At 46.0% G+C, this 14,297-nt stretch overlaps 1 protein-coding gene across 1 annotated transcript; it reads left to right on the top strand.

The window, feature by feature from the left end:
- Positions 1-580: 580 nt before the first annotated feature.
- Positions 581-2,894, top strand: LOC115727332 (calcium uniporter protein 3, mitochondrial). The gene is made up of 2 exons (XM_030657528.2): positions 581-1,262; positions 2,226-2,894. The coding sequence occupies exons 1-2, from the start codon at positions 693-695 to the stop codon at positions 2,673-2,675; spliced, it is 1,020 nt and encodes a 339-aa protein (XP_030513388.1). The 5' UTR covers positions 581-692; the 3' UTR covers positions 2,676-2,894.
- Positions 2,895-14,297: the final 11,403 nt, after the last annotated feature.

The following is a 14,297-nucleotide window of genomic DNA, read 5'->3' as shown; positions in this document are numbered from 1 at the left end:
TGGATCGGGTCTAGCAAGACCGTCGTGCGGTTGATTATTAAGATTTTCTTTTTCGTCGAGGCCCGTAAGCCGACCCCATTGAATGAATCCCCATCGAAATGACGACGCCGTGACTCGACTCGATCGAATTCACCGCAAATGATGAATAAGGTAATCGAAAATTAATACACGCCATGTAAGCAAAGTGCGATCAATGGACAGATCGGGATGACTCGGAGAAAGCAATGTACATCGAACGGGGTGAATTTACTAGCAGCGAAAGAAAATGAAAAATGACGCCACAAAGTCGGGTCGCCACGTACGAGCTTTAACAAAACCGTGCTTCTCGTTGGATGTTTGCAGCATATGCTGTCGTCAATGGGGCATAGAGCAATTTCTATCCTCCAATTTATCGTATCGGCCACAATATCTCGCGCTCAATTTTAACCGGAACAGACGTTATTTTGTGGTAAGTGATTTATATTTATTTATTTTTCGGGGTTTTTCTTTTTCTCAATATTCTGCTGTGTCGTCTTCTTCCTCTGGTTTTGGACACCTATATAACGGACCCGAAACGCCACCATCTTCTCCACCCATTTTTTTTTCTACAGCTCCACAAAAGCAAGAAAGAAAAGAGACCACCGAGACTCTCCCAAACATCCTCGAGAACCCTCTCGTCGTCTCTCCTTCTTTTTGTCCGAATTGATTCGACAATGTCGATGAAAAAATCGCTGGCTCAGCGCCTCCTCAGCATGTCCCGAACCATCTCCTCCTCCCAAGCCCTGGCCAGCTCCCGCTCCGCCCCCGCCGCCCCCGCCCGTCGCCGGGGCGGGCTCGCCATCGACCCCGATCCCGGAGATGGCGGCGTCTTCCGGCGGTTCCTCCACCGGAAGGCCGCCCTCTCGCTGGAGGTCCGGACGCACCCGATGGGCGAGGGCCTGATGGAGAGGCTCCGGGCCCTCGACATTGCGAGGGGCGGGATCCGGATCCCGGTGCCGATCCCCTCACCGTCGCCGCCACCGGCGAGGGAGTCTCTGGGGGACGGGCTGCCTCCAGAGCTGACGGTGGAGGACGCGAGGAAGCTGATGAAGGTGGCGCAGGTGGAGATGGTGAAGTCGCGGCTGAGGGAGGTGGGGGAGACGTGGGTTTCGTACCCGGAGCTGGTCCGAATCTGCGGCGAGGCGTGTGCGGATCCGGACGAGGGGCTCCGCTTAGCGAGGACGCTCGACGAGACCGGCAACGTCGTCGTGTTGGGCAAAATGGTGCTTCTCAGGCCCGAGCTGGTAATTCCCCTATTTCTCAATTTGGCGTTCAAATTTCTTTTTCGCTTTACATTTTTTTTTTTAATTATACAATCTAGGGTCGCAGGGTTTATATCAAATAAAATGGTCATCAGAGGGTTAGAGAATTTAGATTTCATTTCATTTGATTTTTTCCTTTTATTTTCCATTTTCTTTTATACATTTTTGTTTTTTTGCCATGAGATTGGAAACTCTACCGAAGACTGATACGTGTTTTTTTGGTGATCTTTGCTTCCGATGGTGGGGTTTGGTGCTTCAGGACAGGACGAGAGACCAAAACGTGTAAAGAGTTCCCACGTGTGAGGTGGTAAAAAAGACCTCTTTTTGTTAGGAAGACAAGGACCAAAACCAGCCCCCTTCCACATCCACCGGAGAAACCACCTTTTTTTTCTTTTTTTTTTTGTCTTTTTTTTTTTTTGGAAGATTGTGGGTTCATCTCATAATCTAAATTAATTAAAGGGGACGAATTAGAATTTATTTTTATTTTTAATTTTCTAATTCATGGACGTGGAGATGAAGAAATTCACAGAGGGAGAGGAAAAGGTAATTTGGAGTTGATTTTGAGGTCTACGTAGGTTGCTTTCAAGGTGTCCATGATTGCTGGACCTAGGATGTCCCAGTCCCGTGCAGGAGCCTTGCGTTTGATAGCTGGGGGGGAACTTTCCTTCACATGTTCACATGTCAAAGACACATTTTTTTCATTAAAAAAAAAAAATTCACCGACTTGAACATGGTCTGCTACAAAAGAAACAAAAATGGTAGTTTTCCTCTAATTTTTAAACATTTTTGTTTTTGGCCAACCGAGAAAATCGCAATGTTCATGGAGCGGAATTTAGGCGATGAATGCTTAGATGAATTACATAATGTGGTGGCCCAAGTTTTGGGGTCTGTGTTAGGACAAAGCGTTGTTCGGTCAAACAATCTCGTACCCATTTGTGTCTACAGGTAAGAAAAGCCATCGAGGGGCTAATGCAGCCGCCGCTGCCGACGCCACGGTGCGAGGAGCTGGAGGAGCTGGAGAAGCAGAAGGCCGAGATAGACCGGGAGGCCAAGTCCCTTGCACGCCGGGAGCTCTGGCTGGGCCTCGGCTACCTCGTGGTCCAGACGGCCGGGTTCATGCGGCTCACCTTTTGGGAGCTCACCTGGGACGTGATGGAGCCCATTTGCTTCTACCTCACCTCCGGCTACTTCATGCTTGGCTACGCCTTCTTCCTCAGGACGTCCCGGGAGCCCTCCTTCGAAGGGTTCTTCCAGAGCCGGTTTGCGGCCAAGCAGGAGAAGCTGATGCGGGCTCGCGGTTTTGATGCTCGAAGGTACGACGAGCTGTTGAAAGCCTATCGTACGAGCTCGCCGTCGCCCCCGCCGCCCGCCTCCTCGGCGTTCGGTGGATCGTGAGGGCGGGCGGGTTCGATTCTTGACGCAATTTGATACCGAGAGAAGAGAATATGTGCAAAGCATACAATTTTGTTTGGCCTGTCCGGATTGGTAGTTGGTAAGCGAGCGAGAGCGGAGGATACTTGTTTTTGTAAAGTGACGATGGTGTACTTGTACTATCATTAATAGAGGTAGTGAAACCCAAAAATCTTTCATAAACCCTTTTCCTAAATAGGGTCTCTTTTAAGTTTTAAAAAGATTTCCGACCAAATAAAAAAATTTAAAAAGATTCATCTTTAAATAATCTTTAATCATGTTATATGACAGATCTTCCAAAAATTGACATACTATTAATTTTGCTATTACCTCGGGCTTTTCATTAGAAAAAAATATTCAAATTCGTCTTTGCATTCTTTTTTCAAAATTCAAAAAGGTCCCCTACACTTTGCACTGGCTAGAATCACCCACCATATGCTGGCACTTTCTCTCCCTTGCTCTCTCTCACCCCTTGCGGTTGCCGAGGCCCTCACTAGCAATTGGAAGAGTGGCGCAACCATCTTCGACCACCGCGATCGCCACCCGTATGCCTTAATAAATAGATATTCGTGCATAAGATGATATCAAAGAGTGACCGTGAAAATATATTCACACAGATCTTCCTGAAATACGTACATGGCAATTGTTTAGTTGAGTTAAGATTATTTTAAGACCCCACAATTGTCAATTTTAGTGGTTTCAAAACACCTCGTCACTTGTCGTTAATATAGCATGCCACGTTTCCTCAAACTTTCATCCTAAGTTCTAGCTACCAAATGTTATGGTTCATGACATAATTTTCTTCACCTTGGTGCCATCAATTCCTTTAGCATTCGAAAATGAGCTAATGGAACGGGAGACGAATACATCAACCTCTCCAGCCTCGCAGGATAGGACTTTGCCCTCATAGTCATTTTTCTATGGTCAAAATTAATGCAAATATTATCCATTATTTATATTTTATTTTAAATTTAAGAAGTTATTAGTTTAAAATGCTGTCCCATTTTAAGGTGCAGAAAGATTTTTTCCACAAGATCATCAGTTCAAGATAAGTGAGAACTTTAGGATGCCAAAGGTAAGAATCATCTACTTGATGCTTACGACCTTGTTTGTGTGTATTTTAATTTTGATAAATAATTTCAAAAAATTCTGGAAATTATATGATGTATATAGGTTGCTATGATGGAGAGTGGTAATATATTGACACGACTTGCCATTCTGTTTGCATGTTTAAGTTGTGGTCGAATGGTTTCAAGAGGGTCTTACGACTTTGGAGGGTAAAGTGCGTAAAGAAGGTACTATAGGTCGGTAAATGACACTTTAGTTTTTTTTTTTTTTTTTCATATCGTCATTCCCTTTAAAGAAAGCGTGTGAGTTTTTCTGATGTGGGGCTTCATTAATTGAGATTCAAATATAATGTCCAATGGGATTCGTCTTGTAAGATTAGATATAAAGATTATTGATTAGTCTAATATGGGACTAGCTTGTGTAGGCTGAGTAAAGCTCAGCTTGTGAGGAGAGAGTCAAAACTTTACAAATAGTACACAAGTCTCTTATCTAACCCCGATGCACAAATAACCTCACATAAAAAGCAGATACGTAACGTGATTCGTGGAGGGCAATCTCATTTAGCCGCTTATACATAGGACAATATAAAAGAAGCACTTGAGCTCTATATCATCGCTATTCTGCATAAAAAAAATGATGGATCCCAAATCATGTGTGTAAATCCATTTTCTCTATTACTGTGTTCTAAATTCTGGTTATGGAGATCTTGGGGTGTCATTTTCGTGGCTTACATGTGGTATTAGAGCCACTATAATGCAAGTCTACATTAGCTGTCCGCTCTAGGAACTAATTAAGGTTGATATTCTAACATTAGTTGTGGTTTAGGTTGTGTCAAAAAACGACCTTCACTATATTTAGGTAGTCATAATGTGTTGCTAGAGATCGCTTATGACTTGTGGGCCAAAAAGGATTTTGAGCACACTACTAATGTTTAATGAACGTATAGGGTCTCACACAATAGCAAACCGAGTTCATATTTTCTCTAGGTCTTGATCTACTTAAGAAGTACATTTTAATTTATTCTCCTATTCTAAATATTTACGCGATCGTGCATATTATGAGATAACGATTAAATGGACGATTGGAAATAAACGGTTTGGCGGGCCCGAATCGCCCGGCCCTGCTTCTTTTGTTACGCATAAAAATTGAGGCTATATATAGCCAATTATAACCCCTTAAGACAGTGGAAAAAACCTAGAGACGCCTCATAGTATTAAGAAGGTCTTATTTCGAAGGAGAAAAAAGACAGAGAATCGTTCTCTGTTCTTAGATCTTTGAGAGAGTCTCAAAGATCAAAGGCATTCAAGCAAGAGGAGCTCTAAGATTTGTAAGCTAGCACTTAGATTGTTGAAGACTTCGGTTTGTGTGTGTGGATACCGGTAGAGGCGCAACACTTGGGGCGCTAATCCGGACACAACCGATTGTCAATTTATCTTCGATCCGCAAAAGGTACGTCTTGAACTCCTATTGATTTCAATATACGCATGGATCCTGTCTAGGATTTCAGTTTATAAATATATTTCGCCGCGTTTTAGCAATCCCAAAACCCCTTTAGTCTAGAACTTTCGGATTTGACCAGTTTATGAAATTTTTTGTCTAGTGAAATTAATTTTGATCACATAGATGAATGGATCTCGTCGAGACGAGAAATTTGATGGGGGGTGCACCACCAAGCGTGCGAGCCACGCGCTAGGGCTGATGTCAGCAAATGACGCTAGTAACCCGCTAACTCGAGACCCGACCCCGTTGATCGTTGACTATTGACTATTGACCATTGATCGGACCATTAGACCGACAATTCAAGTTGGATAAGGCACCAGCGCGTGCACCGCACACACCGCGCACTCGGGCAACACGTGAGGGCACGTGAGAGTTCCGATTGGAGAGTGGTCGGTACCAGCATTCTCGTATCATGATGCTCTATAATGTGACATATTCAATTTATATGTTTGATACTTTTAAGAATGTGAAAATGCGTACATAAGCCTATGTATGAGCATTTTTAGGGTATACTATGTATTTCTTCCTATGTTTCTCTATGATTCCGGAAATACAAATGCATGCTCACATGTATATCATACCTACATGAAGACACCTAAATTTTGGTGACCCATGTAGATATTCATTACATTAAAAATTAAGGACCGTCCCTAACTCCTAGCAAAAATAAAATCATTTAACTGCATATAGAATTAGGAGCATGGTATATAGATAAACTCATAAAAATGGCATTTAGTTGGAGCGGTGATAGACTTAAATGCGAGGTCCATGACTAAGAAGATCTAATTCTTGTCTTGGAGCCCAATTTTCTCGTGAATATAATAGAAGAAAGGGATCGGCCATTAAAAAAGAGGGGGATTTCGCCACAAAGGAGGAGCGGTGGTCTTTGTCTTGAGGAGTCCATGCCAAAAATCTCCGCCTCTAGACGTGCCGCCGCACTTCCCAACTTTGACCGAACAAGCCAGCATTAGCGGGGGCCCAGTCTTTCACAACGCTTGCAGTTTCGTCGAGCTTCCTGCGTTGGATCTGACATCCCTGGACTCGCAGCTAGCCACCAATTAGACACCACCATTGGCCAAGTGATTCCCGGTGACAAGCAAACCCAAACCCACCACGCTTTCTCGTCACAGGTTTTCCCCGGTCAAGTTGCGATCTAACCCAGTGTGCCCAGCAAGCCAATTTCAGCCAAGCCAGCACCTCCCGTCTCTGTCTAGCAAGCGTACAAGTAGCGAGCAACAGCATCTATTTGCATCCTGAAGTCCATGCACGCCTCACGTGTCAATCATGTTCTCCAGTGATCAAACAGCCCCTGCCGGTGGCTAAGATGAGTAGCCGTTGAGAGCTCTGTCTCTCACCGACGACCCTTGCTCACAGAGTGCCGCCACCAGCCACTGTCATTGGAGACCCCCACTTCCGGTCCGATTTGGAAACGAATCATTGAGTTAGGTAATAATCCGATCCAAATTTGAACTATCAATTTTATTGCCTAATTTGAGCTTATTGCAATCTAACCTTGATTCTTTGAGATCTTAGGCATTTTTCTATTAGGATTTGATTGGCAACAAATCATCATAATTATTAATTTGATCCGCAAGAGTTAGGATTGTTTTTTTAGTTATTTTGAATTTTTAAGGTTATCATAATTGTTTGTGTGACATTAGATTATTTTTTTCAAATTATTGTAATCTTTTACTACGAATTTTAATGGATATCATGAGACATGGCCCAGACTCCTACGGGGAGACAACGGTGGGGAATTTTTCGCATTGGGCGAAAGCCTGACGGAGCAATGCCACGTGGAGGTAGAAGGCCCATGAGTCGTGAACTTCTTTTCCCGGAGAAGATGCAATGATGGTATCCGGGAAATAAGCATCAGCTAACTCTGTGCCAGCAGCCGCGGTAATACAGAGAATGCAAGTGTTATCCGGAATGATTGGACGTAAAGCGTCCGTAGGTGGCTTTTTAAGTCCGCCGTCAAATCCCAAGGCTCAACCTTGGACAGGCAGTGGAAACTACCAAGCTGGAGTACGGTAGGGGTAGAGGGAATTTTCGGTGGAGTGGTGAAATGCGTAGAGATCGGAAAGAATACCAACGGCAAAAGCACTCTGCTGGGCCGATCATGACATTGAGAGGCAAAAGCTAGGGGAGCGAATGGGATTAGATACCCCAGTTGTCCTAGCCGTAAACGATGGATACTAGGAGCTGTGCATATCGACCCGTGCATTGCTGTAGCTAACGCGTTAAGTATCCCGCCCGGGGAGTACATTCGCAAGAATGAAACTCAAAGGAATTGACGGGCCCGCATAAGCGGTGGAGCATGTGGTTTAATTCGATGCAAAGTGAAGAACCTTACCAAGGCTTGATATGCCACGAATCCTCTTGAAAGAGAGGTGTGCCTTCGGGAACGCGGACACAGGTGGTGCATGGCTATCGTTAGCTTGTGCCTTAAGGTGTTGGGTTAAGTTCTGCAACGAGCGTAACCCCCGTGTTTAGTTGCCACCGTTAAGGTTGGAACCCCGAACAAACTACCGGTGATAAGCCGTAGGAAAGTAAGGATGACGTCAAGTCATCATGCCCCTTATACCCTAAGCAACACACGTGCTACAATGGCTGGGACAAAGGGTCGCGATCTCGCGAGGGTGAGCTAACTCCAAAAACCCGTCCTCGGTTCGGATTGCAGGCTGCAACTCGCCTACATGAAATCGGAATTGCTAGTAATCGTCGGTTAGCCATACGGTGGTGAATTCATTCCCGTGCACTGGATAGTTCAGTAGTAGAGCGCGCCCCCAATAATTGCGTCGTTGTGCCCGGGTTGTGAGGGCTCTCGGCCACCGGATAGTTCAATGTGCTCATCGGTGCCTAACCCCGAGATGTGGATCATCCAAGGCACATTAGCATGGCGTACTTCTCCTGTTCAAACCGGGTTTGAAACCAAACCTCTCCTCGGGATGATAGATGGGGCGATTCAAGTGAGATCCAATGTAGATCCAACTTTCTATTCACTCGTGGGATTCGAGCGGTCCGGGGGGGACCCCCACGGCTCATCTCTTCTCGAGAATCCATACATCCCTTATCAATATATGGACAGCTATCTCTCGAGCATAGGTTTAGGTTCGGGGCTCAATGGGAAAATAAAATGGAGCACCTAACAACGTATCTTCACGCACCAAGAACTATGAGATCACCCCTTTCATTCCGGGGTGACGGAGGGATTGTACCATTCGAGCCTTTTTTTTCATGCTTTTCCCGGAGGTCCGGAGAAAGCTGCAATCAATAGGATTTTCCAAATCCTCCCTTCCCAAAAGGAAGAGCGTGAAATTCTTTTTCTTTTCGCAGGGACCAGGAGATTGGATTTAGCCATAAAAAGAATGCTTGGATGATAAATAACTCACTTCTTGGTCTTTGACCCCCTCAATCACTACGAATGCCCCCAATCGGTGCAATGGGATGTGTCTATTTATCTATCTCTTGACTCGAGATGGGAGCAGGTTTGAAAAATGATCTTAGAGTGTCTAGGGTTGGGCTAGGAGGGTCTGTCTCCTCACGCCTTCTTCTTCTTTTTTTCTCCTTCTCATCGGGGTTATTTCACAAAGACTTGCCATGGTAAGGAAGAAGGGGGAACAAGCACACTTGGAGAGCGCAATACAACAGAGTGTTGTATGCTGCGTTCGAGAAGGATGAATAGCTCCCGAAAAGGAATCTATTGATTCTCTCCCAATTGGTTGGACCGTAGGTCCGATGATTTACTTCATGGTCGAGGTCTCTAGTTCAAGTCTAGGATGGCCCAATTGCGCCAAGGAAAAGAATAGAAGAAGCATCCGACTCTTTCATGCATGCTCTAATTGGCTCGGGGGGATATAGCTCGGTTGGTAGAGCTCCACTCTTGCAATTGGGTCGTTGCGATTACAGGTTGGATGTCTAATTGTCCAGGCAGTAATGATAGTATTTTGTACCTGAACCGTTGGCTCACTTTTTGTAAGTAATGGGGAAGAGGACCGAAACATGCCACCGAAAGACTCTACCGAGACAAAGACGGGCTGTCAAGAACGTAGAGAAGGTAGGATGGACAGTTGGTCAGATCTAATATGGATCGTACATAAACGGTAGTTGGAGCCGGCGGCTCTCTTAGGGTTCCCTCATCCGGGATCCCTAGGGAAGAGGATCAAGTTGGCCCTTGCGAACAGCTTGATGCACTATCTCTCTTCAACCCTTTAAGCGAAATGTAGCAAAAGGAAAGAAAATCCATGGACCAACCCCATCGTCTCCACCTCGTAGGAACTACGAGATCACCCCAAGGACGCCTTCGATATCCAGGGGTCGCGGACCAACCATGGAATCCTGTTCAATAAGTAGAACGTATTAGCTGTCTGCTCTTAGGTTGAGTAGTAAGGGTCGGAGAAGGACAATCACTCATTCTTAAAACCAGCATTCTTAAGACCAAAGAATCGGGAGGAAAAGGGGGGAAAGCTCTCCGTTCCTGGTTCTCTTGTAGCTGGATCCTCCGGAATCATAAGAATCCTTAGTTAGAATGAGATTCAAACTCAGCACCCTTTGAGATTTTGAGAAAAGTTGCTCTTTGGAGAGCACAATACGATAAAAGTTGTAAGTCGTGTTTGGGAGGGGAGGAATTATTGTCTATCGTTGGCCTCTATGGTAGAATCAGCCGGTGGGCCGGAGAGGCGGTGGTTTACCCCGTGGCGGATGTCACCTGTTCGAGTCCGCTTATCTCCAACTCGTGAACTTACCCGATACAAAGCTATATGATAGAACCCAATTTTTCCGATTCGGCAGTTTGATCTATGATTTATTATTCATGGACGTTGATAAGATCCTTCCATTTAGCAGCACCTTATGATGGCATAGCTTTAAAGTGAAGAGAGAAGTTCAAACGAGAAAAGGCTTATAGTAGATACCTAGGCATCTAGAGACGAGGAAAGGCGTAGTAAGTGATGAAATGCTTCGGGGAGTTGAAAATAAGCGTAGATCCGGAGATTCCCGAATAGGTCAACCTTTTGAACCGTTGTTGAATCCATGGGCAGGCAAGAGATAACCCGGCGAACCGAAACATCTTAGTAGCCGGAGAAAAAGAAAGCAAAAACGATTTCCTTAGTAGCGGTGAGTGAAATGGGAGCAGCCTAAACCATGAAAATTGGTTGTGAGAGAGCAATACAAGCATCGTGCTTGCCAGCGAAGCGATGAAATGCTGCACCCTAGATGGTGATAGTCTAGTAGCCAAAAGCATCACTAGCTTACGCTCTAACCCGAGTAGCATGGGGCACGTGGAATCCCGTGTGAATCAGCAAGGACCATCTTGCAAGGCTAAATATTCCTGGGTGACCCATAGCCAAGTAGTATCGTGAGGGAAAGGTGAAAAGAACCCCCATCGGAGAGTGAAATAGAACATGAAACCGTAAGCTCCCAAGTAGTGGGAGGATACTACTAGGACTTTAACCGCGTGCCTGTTGAAGAATGAGTCGGCGACTCATCATCACCGGCTTGGTTAAGGGAACCCACCGGAGCGGTAGCGAAAACGAGTCTTCATAGGGCAATTATCACTGCTTGTGGACCCGAACCCGGATGATCTATCCATGACCAGGATGAAGCTTGGGTGAAACTAAGTGGAGGTCCTAATGGACCGATGTTGAAGAATCAGCGGGTGAGTTGTGGTTAGCGGTGAAATGCCCCTCGAACCCAAAGCTAAATGGTTCTCCCCAAAATGCATTGAGGCGCAGCGATTGATCGGACATCTAGGGGTAAAGCATTGTTTCGATGCGGGCCGCGAGAGCGCTACCAAATTAAGGCAAACTCTGAATACTAGATATGACCTCCAAATAGTAGGGGTCAAGGTCGGCCGGTGGGACGATGGGGGATAAGCTTTATTGACGAGAGGGAAACAGCCCGAATCACCAACTAAGGCCCCTAAATGACCGCTCAATGATAAAGGAGGTAGGGGTGCGAAAACAGCCAAGAGGTTTGCTTAGAAGCAGCCACCCTTGAAAGAGTGCGTAATAGCTCACCGATCGAGCTTTCTTGCGCCGAAGATGAACGGGGCTAAGTGATCCGTCGAAGTTGTGGGATGTAAAAATACATCTGTAAGGGAGCGTTCCGCCTTGGAGGGAAGCACCCGCAAGAGCAGGGGTGGACGAAGCGGAAGCGAGAATGTCGGCTTGAGTAACGCAAACATTGGTGAGAATCCAATGCCCCGAAAACCTAAGGGTTCCTTCGCAAGGTTTGTTCACGGAGGGTGAGTCGGGGCCTAAGATCAGCCTGAAAGGCGTAGTCGATGGACAACAGGTGAATATTTCTGTACTACCCCTTGTTGGTCCCGAGGGACGAAGGAGGCTAGGTTACCCGAAAGATGGTTATCGGTTCAAGGACGCAAGGTGCCCCTACTTTTTCAAGGTAAGAAGGGGTAGAGAAAATGCCCCGAGCCAATGTTCGAGTACCGGGCGCTACGGCGTTGAAGTAACCCATGTCATACGCCTAGGAAAAATTTGAACGACCTTCAATAAAAGGGTACCCGTACCCCAAAACCGACACATGTGGGTAGGTAAAGAATACCTAGAGGCGCGAGACAACTCTCTCTAAGGAACTTGGCAAAATAGCCCCGTAACTTCGGGAGAAGAGGTGTGTCCTCACAAACGGGGTCGCATTAACCGGGCCCGGGCGATCGTTTACCAAAAACACAGGTCTCCGCAAAGCCGTAAAACCATATATGGGGGCCGACGCCTGTCCAGTGTTGGAAGGTCAAGGAAGTTGGTGACCTGATGATAGGGGAGCCGGCGACCGAAGCCCCGGTGAACAGCGGCCGTAACTATAATGGTCCTAAGGTAGCGAAATTCTTTGTCGGGTAAGTTCCGACCCGCACGAAAGGCGTAACGATCCGGGCACTGTCTCGCAGAGAAACTCGGTGAAATAGACATGTCCGTGAAGATGCGGACTACCTTCACTTGGACAGAAAGACACTATGAAGCTTTACTATTCCCCGAGATTGGCTTTGGGCCTTTCCTGCGCAGCTTAGGTGGAAGGCAAAGAAGGCCTCTTTCCGGGGGGGCCCGAGCCATCGTTAAGATACCATTCTGGAAGAGCTAGAATTCTAACCTTGTGTCGGGACCTACGGGCCAAGGGACGATCTCAAGTAGACAATTTCTATGGGGCATAAGCCTCCCAAAAGTCGTGCAAAGGTTTCATCGGGCCGAACGGAGATTGGCCCTCGAGTGCAAAGGTAGAAGGGAGCTTGACCGCGAGATCCTCCCGTCAAGCGGGGACAAAAGTCGGCCTTAGTGGTCCGATAGTGCCGAGTGGAAGGGCCGTCGTTCAATGGATAAAAGTTACTCTAGGGATAACAGGCTGATCTTCCCTAAGAGTTCACATCGACGGGAAGGTTTAGCACCTCGATGTCGACTCTTCGCCACCCGGGGCTATAGTATGTTCTAAGGGTTGGGCTGTTCGCCCATTAAAGCGGTACGTGAGCCGGGTTCGTAACGTTGTGAGACAGTTCGATCTATATCCGGTATAGGTGTTAGAGCATTGAGAGGACATTTCTCTAGTACGAGAGGACCGGGAAAGACACACCTCTGGTGTACCAGTTATCGTGCCCATGGTAAACGCTAGGTAGACAAGTGCGGAGCGTATAACCGCTGAAAGCATTTAAGTGGTAAGCCCACCCCAAGATGAGTGCTCTCCTATTCCGACTTCCCCGGAGCCTCCAGTAGCACAATCGAGACAATGACAGGTTCTCTACCCCTACGGGGATGGAGTGACAGAAGTTTTGAAAATTCAAGAGAAGGTCACAACGAGACGAGCTGTTTATCATTACGATAGGTGTCAAGTGGAAGTGCGGTGATGTATGCAACCGAGGCATCCTAACAGACCGGTAAACTTGAACCTTGTTCCTACATGACCCGATCAATTCAATCGGGCATTCGCTATCTATTTTCATTGTTCAACTCTTTGACAACATGAAAAAATCAAAAGCTCTACCCTCCCTCTCTATCTATCCAAGGGATGGAAGGGCAAAGGATTTTGGTGTCCTCTCCAATCAAGAATTAGGGTTAGGGCCTCACAATCACTAGTCAATATGCTTTTCTCTTATATCTTTCTTCGTTCATGGTTCGATATTCTGTTATCCTAGGTGTGGATGAACCAGGCCAATCCATCCCGAACTTAGTGGATAAACTCTACTGTGGGGACGATACTATAGGGGAGGTTCTCAGGAAAAATAGCTCGACGCCAGGATGATAAAGCCTAACACCTCTCATTCTTATTACTAATTTTTCATATCTATTGAAAAAGAAAAAAAAAAGGAAAAGGTCGTTTTATTCAAAACCCCCAATTCCGAAATTCCTTCTCTCCCACTTTACACCTCGGAACGCACCCTTATTATAGAGAGAAAGGCGATTTCACATCTTCTTAACATGAAATGGCTGGGGAGAGGAAAGGTTTCTTTTTTTTAGGGTATTCCCGGGAACAGATCCAGTGGAGACGGGGACGGGGCGGGGCCTATAGCTCGGAGGATTAGAGCATGTGGCTACAAACCACGGTGTTGGGCGTTCAAATCCCTCCTCGCCCACAATTGGTCCAAAGGGGAAGCACCTTTCCCTATGGGGGTAGGAAAATCATGATCGGGATAGCGGACCCAAGGCTATGGAACTTGGGTGTAGGTCTTTTGTCTAAATTAAATGGCCTTCCTTTTGTCTTTTTATTTATTATTTCTCATTAAGGGCTCAAAAATGAAATATAGTATGCCCCCTCCTATTTTATTTTGTTTTACGCCCCGTAACTCTACCTTAGCCACGCTTGGTCAAAATAGTAGAGCAAGTCAAAATATTAGTAGCATAGCAAAAATGCGTTCCTCGTCATTAATATGGTTGCTTGCGGTAATTGTGGCCTCTCGAGAGAATCGATAACTGCATCTTTGGTGCACTTGCTAGTACTAGTACATCCGAGAATTCTTAATTGGCTAGTTGTAAATAGCTCCACTATGGAACAAAGGGTTATCTCGGACCTACATCAAGATATTGACGGTGATTCTCAAAT

Source organism: Rhodamnia argentea, chromosome 11, assembly GCF_020921035.1.
Source record: "Rhodamnia argentea isolate NSW1041297 chromosome 11, ASM2092103v1, whole genome shotgun sequence".
In the NCBI taxonomy this organism is placed as follows: Eukaryota; Viridiplantae; Streptophyta; class Magnoliopsida; order Myrtales; family Myrtaceae; genus Rhodamnia; species Rhodamnia argentea.
The sequence above is the reverse complement of the archived record's forward strand: the minus strand, read 5'-3'. Positions and strand labels throughout refer to the sequence as shown.

What these genes read in the sequence shown, in the direction of transcription:
- LOC115727332 (XM_030657528.2), top strand. Translation starts at nt 693, where the DNA reads ATGTCGATGAAAAAATCGCTGGCTCAGCGCCTCCTCAGCATGTCCCGA. An exon ending in TGCTTCTCAGGCCCGAGCTG is followed by an intron (nt 1,263 to 2,225) that starts GTAATTCCCCTA and finishes TTGTGTCTACAG; the next exon opens with GTAAGAAAAGCCATCGAGGG.